At 47.9% G+C, this 24555-nt stretch overlaps 1 protein-coding gene across 7 annotated transcripts in view; it reads left to right on the top strand.

Annotated features, from left to right (window-relative positions):
* Positions 1-24555, top strand: part of DCAF11 (DDB1 and CUL4 associated factor 11) — a 717991-nt gene that overhangs the window by 132078 nt on the left and 561358 nt on the right. The window contains exon 1 of one of the 7 annotated variants that reach the window (XM_078644965.1): positions 1304-2566. The exons of 2 other annotated variants lie outside the window; for them this stretch is intronic. In XM_078644965.1, the coding sequence (XP_078501091.1) occupies positions 2424-2566 (143 nt within the window). In that variant the 5' untranslated portion in view covers positions 1304-2423. Of the gene's footprint in view, positions 1-1303; positions 2567-24555 lie in introns of those variants that run through there. 4 more of the 7 variants (XM_078644971.1, XM_078644967.1, XM_078644969.1 and 1 more) reach the window with 4 other exon arrangements.

Genomic DNA, 24555 nt, shown 5'->3' with positions numbered 1-24555 from the left:
GCTCAGACACGGCCCACTTAAAGCCCTGTGGTAGGTTACCTAGAATGAAGAGCAACTCTTTTAATTAGAATCCACCTCTATCAATGTAGATATGAATTAGATAAGGTGGAAGATTGAGGGCACCCAAAGGAATTACAAATCTAAGTATGATTGTAGGAGAGGATCAGTAAGTGGTTCTAGCATTATTGTAGAAATGTGGATTTAGGTTAAAAACCTTGGAAAGTGAGAAAAGGCGAGAGCTAATTTATAGGACCTTTTGAAGTAAAAAAAAAAATGTTAATGCTGTGAATTTAAGTAATGGCAAAGAGTGCAATCTGGAAATAAGAGCCATTATTAAAGGGGAGAAGGAGGTATATATAATACAGAAAGATCTTACACGTACAGTTGTAATGAAACTCACCAGGATTCTCAAAGTGAGGAAGGAGTTCAGGCACATGAAATGGGAGAACTTCTAGGAAGTGAATATGAGACTGTGGAAGGAAATGTTCAAGATGATAAAGAAAAGAATTCAGAAGAGCAAATGGTACGGGGGAAATCTGCATGGCTGTCTGATTACGTTTGCAAAGGGGATGGAGGAAAATGTGTTTTAACTCTGTGTTGCAATTCTGTAGGTTTTTGTTTATCATTTCGTATATTGTTTGTACACTGTGGTATAATGTGCACAATTTTTATTTTTAATAATTCTGTTTGTTATTGATTAGTTTTGTTTCGGTTCGTTAATTTGAAAGAAGGCGGATGTGTAGCGTTCACTATTTGTATAAACCCTCGTGCTCACGGTGCGAGCTCTGCATTTCAGTTGTGAATGACGAGTGAGCACCGTGACAGTTGCGGTCGGGCTCTAGCTGTTAAGAGAGATCGCGCCTCCTGGTGGTGCTATTTGGAATAATAAACAACTTCTTAAAAGTAATTCTTAGGTTCCAGTTATTACTTAACAACGGACTAACACTGAATAAACTATTGCTTACCTTTTCTGCGTTCAATTGCCCTTTTGTGGAACAGGCACTGAAGGCTTTCCATTCCAACATCTGCTGTGGGACTACTATCACCGTATTTCTTTGAATTCCCACATTTACAATACTCGTCTTAAAAAGTGCAGCCCGGCACCAGCGTAACACTTTTGCTTTATACATGTTTCAGACTATAACGGCACCATCCAGTCTTCTTTTCCTAATTCCCTCCCTCTCCCTCTACACTTCGTAGGTGCAGCACACTCTTGACAAGCAACAGCACCGTCCAATCCTAAAAGCAGCAGTTAGCACGCTAGCCCTACTCCGTCACGTGACCCGGAAGCAGACTGTACCGTTCAGCGAAAAAGATGTAAACACCCTGCGCGCGCACCCCCGTACGACCGTCATCTAGGATCCAGCTGCTTGTTCTGTCGATCGCTTGCGGCGCTGTTCCTCGTGCGACTTGCCCATTTGCAGGGGCGTCTTTTCGAGGTGTGAGGTTTCATGCTCAGATTAGATAAGACTTTGGAGTTCAGGGTCACTTGGGTTTCCATGTTCCTAGAGGAGGTCGGTAGTGTTCAGACGGCCCTGCGTCCTCTGCCCTCGTAGGCTAGCTGGGTTGTAGGTGGTGTTTTTAGTGTTGGTCGCGTTTTACGTTTTAATTACCTTTTTGTTCCGATTGATTGATAAGGGCTATTTACCTCTATTATGATTGGTAGGTAGAACATTCGGACTTTTTCTGTGTTAGACTCGACTATAAAACAGACATCAGTGAATGTATTTTGGTGCGTTGTGTACTGACAGGTGTCAGGCAGAGTAAAAGCAACAGTGAATTAGTGTCGTTGCATTTAAAGCGTAAGACATTGTTACACTGCGTTTTGTCCCTCAAAATTCTGGGCTCTGATTGCTCTATATCAGACGAGTGTCTTGACTGTACTGCCTACAGTTATGTAGGTGGTACTTTAGTGTCTGTCCTTTGGAATAGCGATCGAGCTTTAATTTAGTGTATTGCCTGATCTCTGTTAGGCTTTCGTTTAATGAAAGTTACTTCAAGGGTGTAAGTTTGGTATCAATTTCAGGATCGGATTGATTGTTGCCCATAAGCAAGGGAGGCCAGTCATCCGGTGGGTGAGCTGTAGCAGATACCTTTTGACGTGGATTGGGATCGTTTAAAATCGTGTGTGGGCGGTTGATAGTATTTTCTGAAAGTGTGATGATGGCCAGGCAGCCTCGGGACTATTCCAGGCTAGCGGGTCACGGGTAAATGTTGTAAATTATCCGAAAGGGAGCTTGAGTGTCACGTGGCTTCAGTTCCTACCAGAGTTCACGGCGAGATATCATGTAGTGAGGACAGCAGTCGATAACGTGTACAGCCACGAGGTAGAATTTTCTGTAAATATTCTACTATCAGTGTTGTAGAGATTCTGTCACTTTGTGGCCAGGTAGAGTGGATGTCCTTTTCCTCAGACATGGGCGATGGGATCACGCAGTAGCAGCACGAGTCGTGGCGGTGCCGGGGAACCGCCGGAGGGCCGGTCCACAGGTCGCCACGGTAGTGGCGAGGAGAATGAGGAGGAGAACGTGGATCTGGCACAGGTACTGGCTTATCTCCTGCGCAGGTAAATCCTCTTGTGTGAACCATCTCTCACTGACTATGTGCTACACTATTATTATTTCACAACAGGTTGGAGCACGGAAGGGATAGGTAGCATAGTTCAAACTGCACCTTTGAGGTCACTCTGTTGTGTGCGCTCAGTCCTAGATTATACAGTTGTAACTGCGCCAGTCTGTGGTCAGTCTGTTATAGCTTTATGACCTTGGAACATTATCTGCCAACAGAAGGTCCTGGGATGTATACTGTAATAACATGCCAGCCTTGAGTCCTGTCATCTTTGTTGTAACCACTCAGTACTGGTTTTATAATTACGTAATTGCTGGCGTATCTGTTAAGGGGCCATATTGTTGTAGCTGCGTACCCATGGGCTGTACTGTCATCATTTATTGTCTCGCTGTCCTGCTGTCATAACTTTATGCCACTGTGCTATATTGTCATACCAACAGGCATGGTACTATACAAATTTCACAGCTTGATTTTACTTTCGTAATCGCACAGTTGCAAATGTACGACCCTGGATCATACTTTTGTGACTATTCTGGGGAAGCTAGTCTTAACCATGTAAAGTCTTCCTGACACCGCTGTGTACCCAAAAACCACAAACAACACTGCAGGCAAATATATTTACCTGACCTGTAGCTGTACATGCTCAATCTTTGGCTCTAATGCTCTCGTTAATGATCCTTCTTAAAATCGCCCATTCTTCCCATTCGATGAGCTGTCATGTAGGATAACTTCTTCTTTTTTTAGTAGGTGACATGGTGAAAGGCCTACCATTAACAGCAGTGAAGAAAATGGTCCACATTTTCCAATTCTAAAAGTAGATTGGATGGATTTTTTAATTCTAGATAGAGGGTGGCAGCCTCTATCTCATATTCATCGACCTGAAGTCTGCCTTTGACTTAGTTCCCAGGGAAAAATTATGGGAAGTATTGTGTGACCTTGGGATCCCACCTTACCTTCTGGATGTGCTAGTGAGGCTACACACGGGGACCTATGCCTAAGTAAGGTGTGGAAAACATGGGGAACTCACTGCACACTTCCCTGTTAAAAAGGGGGTTCGTCAGGGGTGCGTACTTGCCCCTACTCTATTCTGCCTTTACATCAATGGGCTCATTGAGCATTTAACCAGGTCAAAGATAGCGATGCACCAAGGCTAGTCTCGGGGAGGGTGCCTGCGTTGATGTTTGCGGATGACACTGTTGTTGTCCAAAACATCAATGGGCATACAACGCTCTCTAGATGGTTTTGCTGATTTTTGTAATTTGAGGGGCTTGGAGATCAACCTAACTAAGACCAAATTTATGATCTTCAATCCCCCCAAGACCACCTGCCCAAATCCATCCCTAGACGGCACAACCCTGGAGAGAGTGAGGACTTTTGAGTACCTAGGTATTAACATCTTGAGTGGGATACCCAACTAGCCAAGGCAAGCCTGAAGTTAACACAAACCGTGGGGGGATTATGAAAATGCACAGAACTGCCATGTTCAAGCCAGCTGCCCCTGTGATCGAAATATATAAAGCACAGGCCAGGGGGGCTACCCTATATGGGGCTGAACTGTGGGGACACTGTAGGCCCTCAAACCTCCTGAAAATAGTACACACTCTCATGTGGCATTTAGTGGGTCTCCCTCGTAGCACCCCTTCAGTCCCCCTCCGTATGGATTTGGGCTTGCAACCTATCGATGAAGAGATCACTTTAAGGCCTATTACATTCTGGCGTAGGCTCTGGGCAACACTAGAGCTGTCCTGCTACAGAGCGGAACTCAGGGAGGTCCTACTTGGCCTAACTAACAATAAAATCCCGTGGCTTACCCACATAAGGGTTCCCAGCACAAAGATAGTAAGGCAGGACCACTGGAAAACACCCGAATTAGTGTGCCCACTAATAACCAGGGTGGATCTTGTGCGGCTCTATGGGCACCATAATTTGACAATTCTCAAGAAATGTCCACCTCTAGAGTTTCTACAAGTAAAGGCCGAATATAGAAAAGAAGAGTACCTGGATTTGATCTATCCTCCTCTGGCTAGGAAACTCTATATTCAATTTAGATTGGGGACTCTTCCACTTATGACATTCACCAGCAAATGGGATAAAGAAAAGAAGGAAGAATGCCCGGCGTGCCAACGTAAGGTAGAGTCTGAAATTCGCGTTCTTTTCCTCTGCCCTGTATACTTTGCACCATGCAAACGATGGTTAGCCCCAATATGCAGAAACCTAGGGTTTAGGCACTGATTACGGGCCTATAGGATATTAAAATATGACACCCATCCCCCTATTGTTTTTGCTGTTTCGCGCTTCCTGAATGGTATGTGGCATAAGGCCAAGGGCTTTCTGAAGTGATTGTGTGGAGAGCCTTATGTGTGCCCCTTTTTAACAAATCTATGGAGGCTTATACATTGGGGTCATTTGCACTACTTATCAATTCTATTTTTTTAAGTAACAACCCTAAATGAATTTTATAACTGATTTTATGATAATGGCTAGCTAATATTTTTATACTATAACAAATGTAGGTATATGATTGTATTGTATTGTCTATCGTTATCTAATTTTTTACTTTTCTTTTTGTGGTTTTATGATTGTAATGATGTACTTTTATGGCCCGAGCTGGCCGAAATAAAGTTATTAACTGAACTGAACTTAATTCTAAAAGAAAAATAAAGGCTTACGTTTGAAAAAAACCCTAACAGGAATGTAGAAAAGTATGTTTATAGCAGGACCAAGTATACCATCCCAATGACCAGATAAAGCTAAAAAAGTTACAAAAATGTCAACCGTGACCACAAGTAACATCCCACATTGTGTAAGCGTAGGCAGTCTGAGTTCATGACCATTGAAATTTAGGGGAAAGTTAACGTTTGAAGAAGAGACTGGGACAAAAGCAAGGTTAAAGCCAGCAGACTGACCCGATAGCAGCAAAATATTCTCATATTCAGTGGCCAAATTCCTCTCTTGTGTAACAAAAACCCTACTGGTGAAAGCTATGCGGTCTTAACCCTTTCTTATTTAGCTGATGGTGTGTATCTATACCATCTCATTGTCAGATGCAGCACTCTGGACAATGTATTTTTTGTTACAATTGGTAACTTATAGGGTGCTCCGTCTTTTAGACGTTGCTATATTGCCTGGCAAGCCATCCTTATTTATTTATTTATTTTGTAGTAACATTTGTCTGGTATTTAGTAGGAGTCTCAAAGTCGTCCACAAATATCAAATAACCTGTGCTACTTAGGAGTGCTTGGACTGCTGCCCAGCTTTTGGGCTCCTTCTGTTTCATAGTGACATGGACATTTGTCTGAAGAGACTCTGTCTTATGCCTAGTCAATTGGTGACCTAGGTAGGTTGCAGAACCCTCACTATATGACACTTACTATCCAGATTACCAGAATTTAGCTTGTGAAGCTTCGAGATTGCAGATATGTTCCTGCAGATGGTACTGCAGTATTTCCCACAAATGGCGTACTGTATAAATGCTTGTCAGCAGGCAATTTTGACCATTTTGTTTTTTTAAAGTGGTAGTGTCATTTGAACTGAGACTGACATTCTGAGGTGGAGAACGTAGAACTCGCCAGAGGAGGATTTCTTCACTACCAAGGCCTACAGGTGGCAGTTTCTTCACCACGAAGGCCTCCAAGTGGCAGAAACAAAATTGGTGCTCATTTTTTTTTTTACCACAGATTGCCAAGAGCCCGGGCCCTTAACCTGCTTATAGCTTGAGACAGCTGCCACTAAAAATCTCTTTTAGGGATACCACACATCTGTTGCTGCAATTTGCATAGGTTGTAACCACTAGCTTGAATCTAGCACACATTACATCAAAAGTTAAAAGCTAAGGCAAGTCCTGGCTCGAGCCAGGTTCTTAAAACGTCCTCACATCACCGTATAGCTGCTACTAAACACTCCTGAAGCTCTTTTGGGATACTGTACGTTTCCCCCAGCATTTTGCAGCTTGCTGAATACTACGAGGAACCAAACTGAACACCTGAAGCACCAGGGGTCGTTCTGCTGCTTCCCCTTACTTCCTTAATATTCACTCTTGTGGCCAAAAAAGAACGCCTTGCGGAATGCTATGACTTGCTTGTTGGTGTATTTTGGGGTCAGTATTTGTCCGTCATGCTCTGTGTACCTCCACCACCTCTCCAGGTTTCAAATAGTACCTCTCCAGGTTTCATTAAAAAACCTCAGATAACGAAATATGTGAAAACCATTTTTAAAACCAATTACTATTAAGGAATGTAGAGTATATTTGCCCCCACATTTGCAGCACCTATTATCTGCTTGAATGTGCTTTTTTAAGCCCCGAGTCATCGCCCTTGGTTTATCCAAATGTTTAATCGAAGCCATTGGCTATTAAACTGTGGTCTGGGGATCCGTAAAGCGTACTCTGGGTTCCATGACATCTTAGAAAATTAAATAATATTAATAGTTTTAATAAAGTGTATATAAATAAAAATGCAACATGTACAATTGCTAATTTTAAAACGTTCTGTATATGTAAAGAAATGTTGAAATTGGAGGTTAAAAATTTAGTATCTTCAGAATGATTTGTGAAACAGTGCATCAAACCGATTATACTATGGATGATGAGTGACCTAAATTGAATTAAGAAAAGCTCAAAGCTTCCCATTAAAATGTGTTTTTTTTTTAAATTTGTTCGTGAATTAAAATATTCCATAATTTGTGTATTTGTTTGATGAATGCTTGTTTCTGTATTTGTCCATATATTGTTTTGTGGTTCAAATCATCAGAAAGGCTTAAGCCGGTGTTTCCGGCTCCAGTTAAAACTCAGCGGGGTCTCTGGATTCAATAATGATTCAAGTTGGGGTCCCCGGGTTCCAGATTGATTAAGTGGGTGTCCTCGGAAGTCAAAAGGTTAAGAACCACAGATCTAAACAATTAATGATGAAACTTGGGTTAGGGAACAGTATCCAGTGAGGCACATTATCACAAGAGCCCAGATAATCATAGATTCAGTTCTGAAGGATTCTCCAGAACATACAGATGATCATCTTCTTTACTCTTCTGCAAGATAGTATTTATTCTGCAGAACTGATACAGCCCGTAGAAGATTCCGACCGATTGTAACACAAATTGTAGTCCATTTATTCTCATAAGATGGAAAATTTCTATTGATTCCAAAAAATCAGGAAGTTATCCTTCTGTGACTGATATACTGTTCAATGACCAGGCTTTGACCCTCAACAAGAGAGTACTTACTACCATTCCTATGTGATTTTAGAGTTTATCTGTTTGTATCTCTTCCCTGAGTGACTTTACAACTTGTACATGTGCAATTTTTTCCTGTTTATATCTCTTCCTAGAGTGACTTCACACCTTGTACATTTGCACATTTTTTTCCCTGTTTGTATCTCTTATGTAACTCATGTAATCCAAAGTCCTTATGTAACGCAACTGGTTCTTTTGTAAAGCGCTCTGACACCTTTGGGTAATGTTTGCGCTATATATAATCGCATTAAATAAAATTAAAATAAATAAAAGTAACAGCCATACAGTGGAAGGTTAATGGCCTCCTGCAGGCATACCAGTGGAAGAGAGACCTGATAAAATACGGGGAGAGGGAAAGCTCTGTCATAGTGTCCGGTAATACTGAAGGAATACATGGCAACCCTGGCCAACATTGTCAGGAACCATGGACTCAACCTAATTTCCTAAGCCGACGACACCCAACTCATCCTCTCCCTAAAAAACAACGCAACAACCATCAAAGACAAGTTCCAAAAATGCATAAAGGAGTTGGCTATGAGAATGAACAACAACTGTCTCAAACTAATTACAGACAAGACAGAAGTTTTCATCTTCAGGGAAAGACAATGACACCCTATGCATCAACGATTGGTGGCCATCTGAGCTGGGCCCTACCACCAAACCCATCGAAAATGCCCACAAACTCTGCGTCATCCTTGACAGCCTGTTATCCATGAAGAAGCAGGTCAGCTCTGTCTCCACTTGCTTCCTTACCCTACGTATGCTCAGAAAGGTCTTCAGATGGCTCCCGCCCAACACCAGGAAAACTGTCACTTAAGCTCTCGTCACTAGCAGACTCAACTACAGCAACTCCTTCCACACAGAAGTCACTGCACAACTCTTGAGGAAACTCCAGACCATCCAGAACGCAGCAGCCAGACTCCTCCTCGACCTCCCCAGACAGACGCACATCACCCCGCACCTCAGGAAACTCCTTCGGCTTTCAGTCACAAAGAGATGCCAGTTCAAGCTGCTCACCCATGTATAGAAGGCACTAAATAATGAAGGTCTGGCATACTTCAACAAACGAGTGAAATCCCACCAACCTACCAGAGAACTCCTGCTCTAGATCCATCTCCCAGTCATGGGGTCCACAGTCATACCATAACGTAAGTGTTCAACTCACTGTCGAGCCTTAATGGGACACCCAAACGGCAGAGCTCAATTGCGTCTGCCTGGCTCGCCATCCAGAGAGCACGCAGATGTGATTTAGCTCTGCGCTTTAGACGGCCTTTTGAGGCTCGAGTGAGTTGAACACTTACATTACTGTACTCGTTTTGTTTGTACTTTGCCCCTCACGCACACATATTGCTCATCCAACCTAAAGCACCTCTGCTCCTCTTCTTTGCAGAGTTGTAGCCCACACCAGGCACCTTGCAGTGCAGGTGTGAGAAGGGAACCCAATGATGAAGCATGTCACCTTTTGGGTGAGTGCGGGTTCTTGTCCTATAAAAAGCATCCTCCAACGGACAACTATCTCCTTGGTTCCCCTTCCTTCTATGTACCAAAAGTACTTTGAGCGTATTCTATGTAGTCAGGGAGCAGTACATTACTTGTTTGGACCCCCTGTATGTATTGAATTCACTTTAATAGAAGCCAGTAAATCTGTGTTGGGGCGGGACCAGGCCAGAGAAGACGATGGACACATGATCACTGTGGTCTCGGCTGGCCCTTCATCCCCTGCTCTTTGGTGTACTCTTTGTTCCATTCTTGGATCCCTGGATGCCGCAGCATCCTCATTCACCTGCAGATGCTCGGCGCTCCCGTGGGCTCGGACATACCATTGGGTCCAGGTGTGCAGATTGAAGGGTCTGTCTATCTCACTACAGCCGTCCCTCAGTGACTACGCCTGCCTCTGGGTTTTGGGTGGAGCCTTCGAGCCTCCTCACGCCTTTGCCAGTCACAATTGGAGGACCGGTTCACTTGCTCTTGCTGGCCCTTCATGGTGATGGCTGCCTGCCTGCGTTGGCACGATGCTGTTCATTCACCTTCTGGTGCCTCAGCCCTTGTTACGTGACTTGTCCTGGCCCAATCTGGGAGTTGGCTGCTTGCTCGGTCGGGTCCCCTCCCATCTCACATGTGGGCCCCAGTGACGTCGGAGTTCTCCAGACTAAGAGCTTTCTTCTCCAGCAAAACAAGGATGATATCAAGGGGGCGAAGACCGATCTTCAACATGATCTTCAAGCTCTTCATTGTGACATAGATGACCTCGGGGCTGCATGCACAAACTGAACAGTTTCTCAAGCAATCGATCAATCAATCAATCAATCAAGAAATTTGTATAGCGCGCTACTCACCCGGAGGGTCTCATGGCACTGGGGGGGGGGGGGGTCCGCTACTGCTCGAACAGCCAGGTCTTCAGTTGCCTCCTGAAGGAGAGGTGGCGGTGGATGGGGAGGGAATTCCAGGTCTTGGCTGCCAGGTAGGAGAAGGATCTTCCTCCCATGGTGGATCTTCGGATGCGTGGGACGGCGGCGAGGGCGTGGTTGGTCGATCGTAGTTGGCGGGTGGGAGTGTAGAAGGTCATGCGGTTGTTGAGGTACCTGGGGCCCAGGTCGTGGAGTGCTTTGTGTGCGTGGGTGAGGAGGCGGAACGTGATTCTTTTGCTGACGGGGAGCCAATGCAGGTCTCTCAGGTGTCTGGAGATGTGGCTGTGACGGGGGATGTCCAGGATGAGTCGTGCGGAGGCGTTCTGGATGCGTTGGAGTCTTTTCTGCAGTTTGGCTGTGGTTCCGGTGTAGAGGGTGTTTCCGTAGTCTAGTTGGCTGGTGACAAGTGCCTGGGTGACCGTCTTCCTGGTTTCGGTGGGGATCCATCTGAAGATCTTTCGGAGCATGCGTAGGATGTTGAAGCATGAAGATGAGACAGCGTTGACTTGTCTGGTCATCGACAGGGAGGAGTCCAGGATGAAGCCCAAGTTGCGTGCGTGGTCCGTTGGTTTGGGTGCGCAGCCTAGGGCCGGGGGCCACCAGGAGTCGTCCCAGGCGGATAGTGTTGACCCAAGGATGAGGACTTCCGTCTTGTCTGAGTTCAGTTTCAGGCGGCTGTTCTTCATCCACTCAGCTACTTCTTTCATCCCTTCATGTAGGTTAGTTCTGGCGGTGGCGGGGTCGTTGGTGAGGGAGAGGATCAGCTGGGTGTCGTCGGCGTAGGAGATGATGTTGAGGCTGTATTGGCGTGCGATGGCTGCGAGGGGGCTCATGTACACGTTGAAGAGGGTGGGGCTGAGTGATGAGCCTTGTGGTACGCCGCAGATGACTTCGGTGGCCTCAGATCTGAACGGGGGGAGGCGGACTCTCTGGGTTCTTCCGGCGAGGAACGAGATGATCCACTACAGGGCCTTCTCTTGGATTCCGACGTTGCTGAGGCGTTGAACTAGGGTGCGGTGGCAGACCGTATCGAACGCTGCGGAGAGGTCCAGGAGGATGAGGGCCGCTGTTTCCCCGTTGTCGAGCAGGGTTCGGATGTCGTCAGTGGCTGCGATGAGGGCGGTCTCGGTGCTGTGATTGGCTCGGAAGCCGGACTGTGAGTGGTCGAGGGATCTGTTCGTCTCGAGGAAGGCGGCCAGCTGTTTGTTGACAGTCTTCTCGATGACTTTGGCGGGAAACGGGAGCAGCGAGATGGGGCGGTAGTTCTTGAGGTTGGTGGGGTCTGCCGATGGTTTCTTCAGGGAAGGTGGCGGTGTTGAAGGAGCAGTTGATGATGTCCCGGAGTTGGGGTGCGATGACGGAGTCTGCCTTGTTGAAGACGTGGTGAGGGCATGGGTCGGTTGGTGATTCGGAGTGGATGGTGTTCATCGTCTGGATGGTGTCTTCGGTGTTGACTGGGGTCCAGTCGCGGAGGGTGGTGGTGGGGAGCGTTGGTTCTATGGTTGGGAGCGTGGTCTGTTCACCGAAGCTGTTGTGTATGTCTGCGATCTTGTTGTGGAAGAACGTGGCAAGTGAGTCGCAGAGGTCTTGTGAGGGAGTGATGTTGTTGTTTCCGGCGCTGGGGTTGGAGAGCTCTTTGACGATGCTGAAGAGCTCCTTGCTGTTGTGTGCGTTGTTGTCTAGACGTTCCTTGAATGCTGTCTTCTTGATGGTGTGGATCAGCTGGTGGTGTTTGCGGGTGGCGTGCTTGAGGACGGTCATGTTGTCTGTGGTCGGGTTCTTTCGCCAGGTTTTCTCAAGGGTGCGGCAGTTCTTCTTGGAGTTCTTGAGGTCGTCGTTGAACCACGGGGCTTTCTTGCTTCCGGGCCTGCTGGGACGGGTTTTCAGGGGTGCGAGTTCGTCGGCGCAGTTGGTGATCCATTGTGCGAGGTTGTGGACCGCTTGGTTGGGGTCCGATGATCTGGCGGGAGGGTTCTGGTTCAGTGATGCGGTGAGCTGGTCGTGGTGATCTTGTTCCAGTTCCTGCGGGGAACCTGTTGCGGGAGGTGGTGAGTAGTGTTCTTTCTGAAGCTGAAGTGGACGCAGCTGTGGTCTGTCCAGTGAAGTCCGGTTGAGTGGCTGAAGGAGATGAGCTTACTGGAAGTGAAGACTGGGTCAAGCGTGTGTCCGGCGTAGTGGGTGGGGGTGTTCACCAGTTGCTTGAGTCCGAGGTTAGTGAGGTTGTCCAGTAGGGTGGTGGTGTTATTGTCGTTGTTGTTCTCCAGGTGGAAGTTGAGATCCCCAAGGAGGATGTAGTCGGCGGAGGGGAGGGCGTGCGGACTGATGAAGTCTGCGATGTCTTCGCTGAATTGTGTGCGGGGTCCTGGGGGTCTGTAGATGAGGGTGCCTCTGAGTGTGGTCTTGGGGTCGGTGTGTATCTGGAAGTGGAGATGTTCGGCGGCTGTGAGGGTGTCTTCGGAGTTGGACGAGATGCGGATGGTGTTTTTGTGAACGATGGCGATGCCTCCTCCAGTCTGGTTGACGCGGTCCCTCCGGATGATCTTGTAGCCTTCCGGAATGGCAATGGCGATGTCGGGCGATGAGGAGGCGTTCATCCAGGTCTCCGTGAGGAAGGCGACGTCCGGGGATGTGGTGTCGAGCAGGTTCCATAGTTCCACGGTGTGTCTGTGAACGGAGCGGGTGTTGAGCAGGATGCACTTCAGGTGGTTGCTGTGGGTGCTGGGCTTGGCGGGTGCGGGTGGGTTGCGGGTCCGGATGCAGGTGAACTCGCAGGATTGGCAGGTGAAGGGTCCCTGGGATGGCTCGGTGGCATCCGGGGAGGCGTCCGGTGTGGAGTGCGCAGAGGGTGGCGGCGTCGTACGTCCGGCGGGTGGGTTGGCATCTGCAGGGGCCAGGGGGTCTGGCGCGGTCCAGGCGCGGACGGTCGCAGACGGGCTTACCTTTGGCGCGCCCGCTGCGCGTGAACGCTGCGCGTACGCGTGGACTCCGCCATAAATGGCATAGTGGGGGGGCGGAGCGAGGGAGGAGCAGCTGGGAGGCGGGAGCGGGGTGGCGAGTGGGGGGGAGCGTGCGAGGATGCTGGAGGAAGCGGGGGTGGGGCCGCGGGGAGCAGCGGCAGGGAGCGGGGCAGGGCAGGGAACAACGAGGACAATGGGCACTTACAGGGCACACACGAGAAACGGCAGAAAAATGGACAACGAGGATAAGCAGGCACAGGGACAGTCGGGGACAACAAGCAGGCACAGGGACAGTCAGGGACAGCTTACAACTTACAAGTATACGGGCAACACGAGAAAACCGAGGAAACGTGAAAACGGCAGCAGAAGTACAGCTAACCGCACAGGGACAGGCAAACCAAGACAGGGGCAGTCTTGACTCAGCTCAGCAGCGGCGGCGGCAGCGGGAGGAGAGCGGGCACACTCGGGGTGGCCACGCGGCAGGAGGAGCGACCGGACTGACCAGGTCAGGTCAGGTAGGTCAACCAACAATCTGAGAAATGTGAGGCTCTTCAACAACATATCCTTCCACTAGAGGATCAACAAATTGCCCTCCAAGAGAAATGCGAGGACTTGGAAAACAAGTTGCGTCACAACATCATCCGCGTCTGCGGAAATAGCTTCCAAAGTTTCAGATTGCTTATTTTCTGACATTTTAATAATTTCATGGTAATGAGTGACATTTAACGAGTATGAGTGACACTTTTATGCGATAATAATCAAGCAATCTGGCTGGAATGGTGATGAGAAGTCTTCGCCGGAGTTGTAGAATCAATTTCAAGACGTTCTGCAGGACTCTGTAGCTAGTTGGTGGCAATCTTTCTATGCCAGCTAGTCACTACATAGGATTACTAAGTGTTCCTCAACTATGCACAGGTGGATTTATACCGTGGTGCAACCATACCTGCCTCTCTGGCTGGGTGTTGCATAGTAATTCAGGCCACACTCCAGCACCACACTATAATGTGATGCTGTACTCGCCTTCACTAAAGAAGCATCTCTAGGTCCCTGCCTGTGAGTGTCGGGAGCAGAGGATGGTGACCCCACCTCTGCAGTGTGTCACATGGAGGCCACTGCCTGTTGGCGCTGAGCCCCCCCAGTGAGTGTGATGCACTGTGCCTAAGGGTCTTCCTGTTTCTGTTAGGAATGGGGGCAAGGCGATGGAGCCGAGCGCGGCTCTAAGGATGGTAGCTGTATTCTTGTTGGAAATTGGTGGCCACTGTGGGTGGGGTGTTGTTGCCAAGGCCAGCTCTTCAAGTGAGACCATGTTGTTGTTTACACCACACAGCTGCTTAGAAACACCAATATTGCACCTTTGAGACAACAATGATAGAAACAGGAAACCACAGGTCCCAGAATGCATAAGTTCTCTCAGCTCAGGAGCTTGTGCAGGATAAAGCAGTCTTGCAGCACACTGCATGGAGATTACACAGCAGTTGTGTACTAAACAAGCATTTGCAATGCAATAGGTCGCGCATTTGCGAGGGTTTGAGCTATTGGCATTGTAAATGACAATGCCTTTTATTTATGTTTTGAAAACCAACACAGAAATAAAGGCATTACCATTTACAATGCCAATAGCTCAGACTCTCACAACTGCGAGACCTGTTGCATTGCAAATGCTTGTTAGTCCGCTTTCCGAATCACTAGGCAAAATCACTGTTAGTCTTTAGGGTGCACCATTCCGAGTCCCTTTTATTGTGATCTCGTAAGTTAGCTGCTTGCAGTTGCCAAATTCTTGTATGACTTTGCTCAGGGCCATGTTTGTAATCGTTTTGAATATGTGCTGAATATCTAGCTAATACGTTTGCATCCTTTACCATAGGAAACGGGTGAAAGGGTTTTGCTTCACATTATATGTATCGCCAGCATAGGTAACGAAGCCGTCGTTTACGCAGTATTTTGCTGCGTTCACGTGAAAAGAAATGGAACAGATTTGTTTTTGTCAGCATTTCAAAGATGAAACGCATGAAGAAGCAAAAGATGTGTGCTTTAAAAACAAGTAAAACAAGTTTAAAAATAAAAAAAAAACACTGGGAGGGGGGAGGAGAAACACGAGAGACGGCCTGCGGCCGTCAAAGTGAAAGTATGGACGGCGGAGGGCATTGCTGTGGGGAAGGGGGAGGAGAAATGCGACACAGTGTGAAGCAGCAGAGGCCTTTGAAGTGAAGCTTCACTTCAAAGGTGTGGGAGGAGTGCGGCTCGGCTGAGCCAGAGCGCACGCTGGGGGAAGCTTGTGGGGCGGAGCGGGAAGAGCTGCAGGGGAACAGATGGCTTTCGATTTGATGCTGTGCACGCGACCTAAAAGCGCACGGGCACAGCATCAAATTGACAGTTAGTTAAAGTCTGTTTAAGCCCCTATAGTCTCGCTCCGCTCAATGCGCATGCGCATTGACAGGTCGCGAGACCTAAAAAGGGCTCACGGATGGATGACTTTGACCACCTACACAGCTCCAGCTGCTCAGAACTATTTTGACCTGGGGTACACCAAAGCCACCAAAATTAAGTTCCTGAAGCACCGACTTGGCCTTCTACCCTGCATACAGCATCTGCCACACTGGCTAAAGGAAAAATCAGGTTCTACCTGCCGCCTATGCGGCTCAGCACAGGAAGAGCCGCATAGGCCTGCCGCACCTTCTATGTACATGTAAATACCTGCTGCAAGAACAGAAACAATTACAATTACTAAAACACCACTTCAACCAATGAGGGATACACACTCAGAGACAAGCAGTGCTGGCCTGCTTTGCACCTGACGACCCACAGCCGAATTGCTGTCTAGTGAAGTTCCTGAGACTGGCGGGAAAAAAATGGCCGTACAAAGGATGGGAATTCCTGACCAAGGACAGTCTCTTTGGAACAATTTCATTTTATTTACTATACAGACCGCACTTGGAAGGGGGCAGATTCCAATTATCACATTAGCCCTAATAAACGCCACCTACAACAAGTAAATTATACAGGGGTAAAATATGTGATGTGATCAGCACTTTAATAAGCACTTAAGCACTTTTTGCACTAAGAGCACTTTGCTTCAGCCATGGCATCAGGCGTGATGGGAAGAAGCAGAATGGAACTGAGAACATTGCTCCCTCTAACATGTGCTAATGCAAAAACAGAACTTTTACGGGAGCTACTTCTCAGTCGCCATAGTTTATAAGACATATGAATGTGTAAATGTCTTTTTATTAACATTATATTTATTAACGATCGTATATGCTGTTTTATCGTATTGCAATGGTTTATTTATAACTATGCAAATAAACGATCTATCTATCTGCCTCGTGTGTGCCCTCTGTGAGCTGGGGCCACGCATGACACAACAGTTTGCACGTCACACATGGGAGCTGCACATTGAAGATAATTTTCGATTTCTGTATTTCATGGACATAATTGTTTTGTTCTATTCAGGCTAAAGCGTCATTAAGACTTTAAAATGTCACTCATAAATACGCCAAAAAAATGGAAATGTCCCAAATGAGCAAACTGAAAACTTGCCAGCTATGTCTCACCTCTTAACGTAAGCCTAACTGTTGTCTTGTTGTTGATTTTTTAACGTCCTGGACCACTTCTCCAAACCAAAATAAAAAATTTAAAAATATTTTGCAATGTCTTTTTCATCTCCTGGCAATGTAATAGGCCGTCAATACATTTACCATGGAATTTGATGCAGGGGAAAATGTATTAAAATAGGTCATCCGCTATACAGAAACGTGCGCACATTACATATTTGTGTGCTTTAAGTTTAAGTTAAAGTGACTATATTTTCGCTGATTACGCATACCATCGGTGACTTCAGCCCAATATGCGGTGTCCGTTATTGATCTTATGGGATCGACATTTGTTTTCAATTTCGGTACTTCCGGGTTCGCATGCTATCCAATCCCTCTACAGAACATATTCAGAGAGTCGTCATATGTAAAGTAATCTACGATTGTAGCATTACCAGCACTTTAGCCAATCCTAGAGCTCTGTACTGAATTACAAAGTGCTCACTGGCTGTAGAATCTGCACTTGACTCAGAGGTATGTAAACACTGTCCAAGCTGTCATCTGATCTTTGGTGCCTTGCAGTTTGGAGAGGCAAGGATTTAGCAGGTTAATGACCTATACTGAGCGAGTTCAGGTAGTAAATTTTGAGCCCGGCGGTGACAGTCGGTCACGGCTCTGGTAAACCAGGCTGCCGAGATCCATGATTCCGGATAGGATGAGTGAGAGGCGCGGGGAGGTGTCGGTGTCGCGCCGGTGTTGCTGAAAGCAGCTCTGCTTGGTTTGGCAACGTAGAATCTTCAATGGATCATCACGGCAGCTGGCTGAAAATACACAAGGGTCTATTCACGACTGACAGTCTGTCCGCGGCAAAGAGCTGCCCGAAAGACTCATGCTGACCTACCTGTAGATTTGCACCGTGATTCTGGGGCCCGAGTCTATAACTGACATACGAGGCATGTCCGATAGGCTATGGGGTGGCACCTCTCTAAAGCATATTTAATAATAGCACTGGATTTTTCATTCGTCACTCATACTGTGTAAGAAGTGGGTTTTTGATTGAGGGAAAGGATGTGATCTAGAGCTGCCGACTTCGACTAAACAAGCTGGTGTCTCGGCGCCTCCTCAAAATCTTGTCATTCTGGGCAAGTCACTTCATCTCCCCATGCCTACTAAACATTAATGTTTGCCTTGTGTAATGTACCTGGTGCTCATGTACAGAGCTTCAATATCTTCGGGTCGAGTTTAGGTTATTTAACAAGCAGACACTGAAAGTCGTTGCTGCAAAAACACGAATAGCAAAGACAAGTTTGAAAAATACACTCAGACATAAAGTAAAGTAAAGTAAAGTAAAGTAAAGTCCACATTTGTAAAGCGCACAATCACCCGTAAGGGTCTCTAGGCGCTGGGGGGCCGTCGGGAAGATTAAGCGAGCTATTGCCCAGAGTCACATGGTGCTGGGCTGACCTGCCGCCGGAGCCGGGGATCGAACCGTGGTCCCCAGATTCCAGCGTCAGTCGCCCTGGCCGCGGCGCCACACCTCTTCCTAATGGCCAAAGCGATGACCTCACTCACCTACGAAACCGCAAGCAGCCCGGGCTGAGCATGAGAGGGCGGGGGCTGCCCGCGCATGCGCGCTCCGAGCCCCGGCGCCAAAGCGGAGTGCGGCATCTGAAGTCCCAGGTCCCAGGAGGGGGACCGGGTGAAGACCAGCACTGCGGAGGGAGATCGAGGATCGAGACTGACCCCCTGGCTGACGAGAGACAGAGACTCGGAACACACTAAAAGAGCCCGGTGAGTTGGGGGGAGGGGGATGTGTGTGCGTGCGTCTGTCTGTGTGTGTGTGTGTTGTGTGTGCCTGCGTGTGTGCCTGCCTGTGCCTGCGTGTGTGCCTGCCTGTGCCTGCGTGTGTGCCTGCCTGTGCCTGCGTGTGCATGTGTTGTGAACAGCCGGCCGGGATCGGAGCGCGTGACCTGATCCGATTCCGGCCGGCTGCGTGCGCGTGACAGTCTGTTGTCTCTGCCTAGTCCTTGAAGGGGAAAAGGACGGAAATGATTACAATAGATCGCTTTGCGACAGCAGGGGCTTTCGCCCCTGCAATCGCAGGCGTGACCTAAAAACAAGCTTTGTTCTATCACGGTAAACAAAAAAAACCTCCAATAGGAAAACTCACCAATTTAGACATAGATCAAGTGCATGATAGAGACGCGGGAGAACAAACGGGGGAAATAAAGTCTTTTTTCCGCGTTCTATTCCTGAGGTGCTGCTTCCCTCTTCTTGATGCTCGGAGAGTGTTTTTCACCTTTGTCATAAGAACTCCAGGACATGGAATGAAACTACACACTCCTCCCAGGCCTGCCATAAGTTTACTCTCTTAAAGGGCCAACGCTGCACAGCAATCTTTTCAGCAAATAAATTAAATGGAAAAAGAAATGTATAAAGCACAAACCAATTACCTAACGGTGTCAAGGCGCTATCTCATCAGATAAACATATGTCGTAAGATCTTAGCTCAAAGTCAGAGGTTAAACAAGCATGTATGTCTTCAGCGCCTTCCTGAATGCCAACAGGTGAGTCTCGTCTTTTAACCTTTGGGTAAGAAAGTTCCAGAGTTTAGTTGTCCATTCCAGAAAACTTCTACCACCACAAACACTTTTCTTAAACCTAGAGATCACCAGATTGTGAGATTGAACTAAGCGTAGCTGATGTGAAGGGACATACAAGCAAAGGTTTTGCTTGTAAAAGACGTCCTATATCATAAATTGCTTTAAATTCTATGCACAAAGCTTTATACTCAATGCGTCGCTTCACCGGAAGCTAGTGTAAGGCTGCAGTGGCTGATTTATGCTTGGGAATATTCAATAAAAGACAGGTAGCAGCATTTTGAACAATCTGAAGTTTAGTCCGGCATTTGGACCTCAGATTGATAAAAAGACTGTTGCAATATTCGGCTCTGGATAGGACCAAAGCTGCGATCACCAGCTTACGTAGCTCGGCAGGGATGAACAGGAGAATCTTTCTCAACAGTTTTAACATATAAAAAGATACTTAGGTAACCGGTTCACATGACCTGCAAATGTGAGCTTTGAATCAAAGGTGACCCCTATGTTGTTTACTTTCATTGAGGGGCTGGGCAGAGGGCCCGGTTCCGGTGGCCAGAGAGTGGGGGGCCAAAAGGTAGTGTTACTACCAAAGAGTAACACCTCGGTTTTATTGGAATTATACTTCAAACAATTGGTTGCCATCCAGTCTCCAACTAGACGAAGGCAGCTATAAAACTATGCTGCTGTATCTGATGGTGTCCCTGTCACCAACACCACAATTTGAGTGTCGTCAGGATAAGATATTGCTGAGAACCCCGGTGATCTGATCAGCTGCGCTAATGGGGCCACATAAATGTTAAAAGGGTGGGGCTCAATGATGAGCCCTGAGGGGCCACTGGCAGCGCCATCCGGGCCAGCATATGTGTGTGACTGACATAGTGTCTCCTCTTCTGGCTGTGTCTCAGCAGTCACCTTTGGACATTTCCACACAGACTCACTCCGTGATGTCACGTCAGTGTATTCTGTGCCCTCGGTGAGTATGAACTTCTCGTTACATTGCAGCTGATCCTTCACAAAAGGAACTACAGACAGAAATAACGCAGGTCGCCCTCCACTCAAAACTCTATCATCATTAACAAAACCTGCTATACATCTGGATAAACATCGTGAGCATACCCGAAGCCTACTCTTGGTTAAACTACTTGGGTACTAGCTAATAAATGCTGTACACACTGGGAGATCCTATGCCTTGCTTAAATTTATTTTTATTTATTTTTATTTTTTTTATATTTCTTTTTATTAAATCATAAAACACACATACAAATCAAAAAAATAGAATCTCAGGGAAGCCAAAACATTACAATACTTTGGTGTGAGAAGAAAGTATTACATTGTCACATTAAAAATCTCAGGGGTCGGTGGTGTCTGGCACATCTGCATCAAGGTTAGGCTCCGGAGGGGGCACAGATATCACCCCTATAGCTGTTCCATGGTCCCCAAATCTTCCCCCACTTACGAGGGCACCCTCTGGCCACTTATACCGACTTTTCACGCACCATACACCAGTCCAGGTCCTCAGCCCACTTGGTGACCCCCGGCGCCTGGCTGGCGCTCCAGAGCTGAGCGATGTTGCGTTTGGCAATCATGTTCGCTAATGTTACCCACTGTTTCTGGGGCTCGTTCAAATCAGATGGTTCCCAAACATTCAGCAAACAACCTAGCCACAGGTTTTATTTCTGTGCCCAACGCCTGGCTCATCTCCACATGTATGGTCGAACAGAAGTCTTGCACTCGATCACAATGCCACAGTGTATGCATTAGGGTACCATCTTCCGCACATCCCCTCCGGCATGCACCACTATCAGCACGTCCCATACAAACCAGACGCGGCCCAGTAATATATGATCTATGCAAGATTTTCAGCTGAACCAACCTCAGCCGCATCTGAATCGCCACCTCCTTAGGAGAGGCCACCGCGGCTATCCAGTCCTCATCGTCTAGTTCCAATCCATCCTCGCACCACGGGGTCCTGATCTTCCGCAGTGGATCCTCTGAATGATTCACCAACTTACGGTATATCAGGGAGATCGTCTTTTCAGGGATATGTCCATCTAACTCTCGGTCCTCCAGAGGCGACGCCTCCGGAAGAACCGTACTCTTAGGGACATGTGTATCTAATGAGTGTCGCACCTGTAAGTATCAAAAGTATTCGTTTCGGTGTAGTTCGTACTGGGCCACCAAGGACTCAAACGTGTGCACTGCGCCCTTTTTCCAAACATCCCCAATCTTCACTATGCCAATCAGGTCCCACTTGTCAAAGCCCTTCGACTTCTACATACTGCCCAACTTCTCTGAGTTCAATAAAGGGGTGGCGAGTGTAAGTATACCCTCCCACCCCAAACATTTATTAGCAATATGCCAGACACGGACCGCGTGGTCAGTGGGGCCCGTCAATTGAAATCTACGCAGCCTAGAATATAGAGCCCTCTCCAACGAACCACCCGGCGCTGACCCCGATCCATTGCATAACCAGGGTCACCAGGGATACCGTATATTATGTTGTTCACTGCAGCTAGTTGAGAGGACCAGTAGTACTTGCGAATGTCTGGGAGCCCAATTCCCCCATCGTACCAAGGAAGGGTCAGTTTTCTATAAGCAATTCGAGCACTACCCCCCCAGAGAAGCCGTCTCTGGAGGGATTCTATCTCTCTAAAATAGGCCCCCGGAACCAGGTCCATCGAATTCTGCAACGCATACAAAAACCGAGGAAGCACCATCATCTTGAACAAAGCCGCTCTCCCCAGCAGAGAGAGCGGAAGGGACCTCCAAAGCTCCACATTTGCCCTTCACCTAGTCAATGGAGCGACCAAGTTCCTTTCATACCGCAGCTGCGGGTTCAGCGTCACGTAATGCCTAGGTATCGAAACCCCACTGTTTCCAACCGCACCGGATAAGACTGCGGAATCACAGGAGGGTCCCCTGCCACTACAAACATCACCGATTTATCCCAGTTGATGACTAGACCAGAATATCGACCAAAAATGGCTACGGCATCCAGGAAGACCCCGAACGACTCCCTAGGTCTAGTGAGGTACAGCACAACATCATCAGCGTAAAGCGAAATCTTGTCTTCCCATTCCGACGTCCAACGCAAACCCCGAATCGACCTGTCCCAACGCACCCACGCAGCCAGTGGCTCCATCGCAAGCGCAAACAACAGGGGGGAGAGTGGACATCCCTGTCTCGTCCCCCTCCCAAGCTGAAAATCGCGGGACTTGCAATTGTTGACTATTATTCTAGCCAAGGGCTTGGAGTACAACAGGCGAACCCATCCAATGAATTCACTGCCGAACCCCATCTTCCCCAAGACCGCAAACAAATACTGCCATTCCACTCGATCAAAGGCCATCGACGCATCTAAAGAGACCAGCACCGTCTGTTCATGAATCTTCGAGGCACCTCCCTGGACTCCCTGCAGCCGCCGCAGATTCAACGCCGTGTTTCGATGCGGCATAAATCCAGACTGATCCGGCTGAATCAATGTCGTGATCACCTTGACAAGCCTAGTCGCCAAGAGCTTCGCGAGGATTTTAGGTTCCGTGTTCAACAGCGATATAGGCCTGTACGAAGAACACTGCGTCTTGGGCTTGCCCTCCTTGTATAAAACCACCACATTAGCAATACGCTTATCGTACGGGAGCTCTCCCACTTCCCTACTCTCCAGGAACATAGCACGCACATATGGGGACAACTTGTTAGCATTCAACTTGTACAGTTCAATGGTGATTCCATTCGGACCAGTCGCCTTGCCCGATTTAACCTGCCTAATCGCTTGGGCCACTTCATCGTCCGTGAACGCGGAGTCAAGGTAATCTCTATATTCCTCCGACAGACAAGGCATGACAATGTCCCTGATCATATCGCCGTTTTCCGCCTCCGAATAGGTACTCCCCGCCGTATACACCGCCTGATAATAATCGGCGAACTCGTCCACTATCTCTTGAGGGTCCGTTAGAAAATGTGACGACTTATCTTCCAACTCCGGCACCAACTTTGAGGTCCGATCCCCTCTCTCAAGCCAGGCAATTAGTTTACCGGCCTTATCCCCATGCTCATATATTCTGCTCTGCACAGCCGCTTGTGTAGCCACTGCCTTATTGCGTACTAATACTCGATATTCCTCCTCACAAAGGCGTACCTGATGCAGGTCCTCCGGAGCCCTCGACTCATTGAATTTCTCTTCTAAACTCTGAATTTCTGCCTCCAACCGGACCACTTCTGCCTGCGCCCTCTTCTTCTTCCCGGCAACCAGGGACAAAACTTCCCCTCTCGCCACTGTTTTATATGCCTCCCACAGTGTCCGCGCCGACTCAACGGAGCCAGCATTCTCTTGGAAATATCTTTTGGACATACGGAGGACCTCTTTTCTAATGACTGTGTCTTTCAGTTGCCACGCGCTGATAGGAGCTACCCTGCCAGCCGCCGGCAGATCTAAACGAATGACCAGCCACAACGGGGAGTGATCAGAAATGCCCCTCCCGAGATAGTGCGCTTCACAAATCTTAAGCGCCATCCCGGCGGGGAGCAATGCATAATCCAGCCGAGAAAGACTACCGTGAGCCGCAGAGACATGAGAGTAGTGAACGGACATCGGGTAGCGTGCACGCCATCCATCAATCAAACCCATCGACGCAAGGAAGTCCGATAGCCACCGCTGCGATGGGCGGTGTACCCGAGAAGGGCAGCGATCCAATTCCCCATCCAGCACAGAGTTGAAGTTCCCACCAATCACCAGGTCTCCCAAAGGAAGCGAAAGAAAAACATTCCCCAGATCACGATAGGTTTCGGTTTGTAATCCCGGCGGCACATACACAGACAACAAAGTTACAGTTCGGCCCCCAACCAATCCCGAGACCCCAACGTATCTCGGGATCCCCCTCTGGTCGACCAAGGTGTGTTGCACCGACAGTGGAAAGGACCAAGATCCCCACTCCCCTCGACCCGGTTGTGAATCCTGCGTGCACTACCAATTTATAACCCCCCTGTGGAGGGCCAAACATGTATTACCAACCAGATGTGTCTCCTGTAGAAGCACTATGTCCGGGGCATGTCTCCTAATAAGCTGGTTCACCATCCCTCTCTTGATCTTGTCCCCCAGGCCATTAACATTCTAACTCAGTACCCTCATTCCAGACCCCTGTGAACTACGTGTCTCCGCACCTATACAGTTCAAAATACAATAGCATGGCTGTTCCTGAGATCAAAAAGTAAAAACGAAAAAACACACTCTCACCATCACACCCAGACCCCCACCCCCCACCCTGCAC

The sequence above is a fragment of the Lissotriton helveticus genome, chromosome 5_1 (assembly GCF_964261635.1).
Source record: "Lissotriton helveticus chromosome 5_1, aLisHel1.1, whole genome shotgun sequence".
Classification (NCBI taxonomy): Eukaryota; Metazoa; Chordata; class Amphibia; order Caudata; family Salamandridae; genus Lissotriton; species Lissotriton helveticus.
Note: the sequence above shows the minus strand (reverse complement) of the source record. Positions and strands in the feature narration are given on the sequence as shown.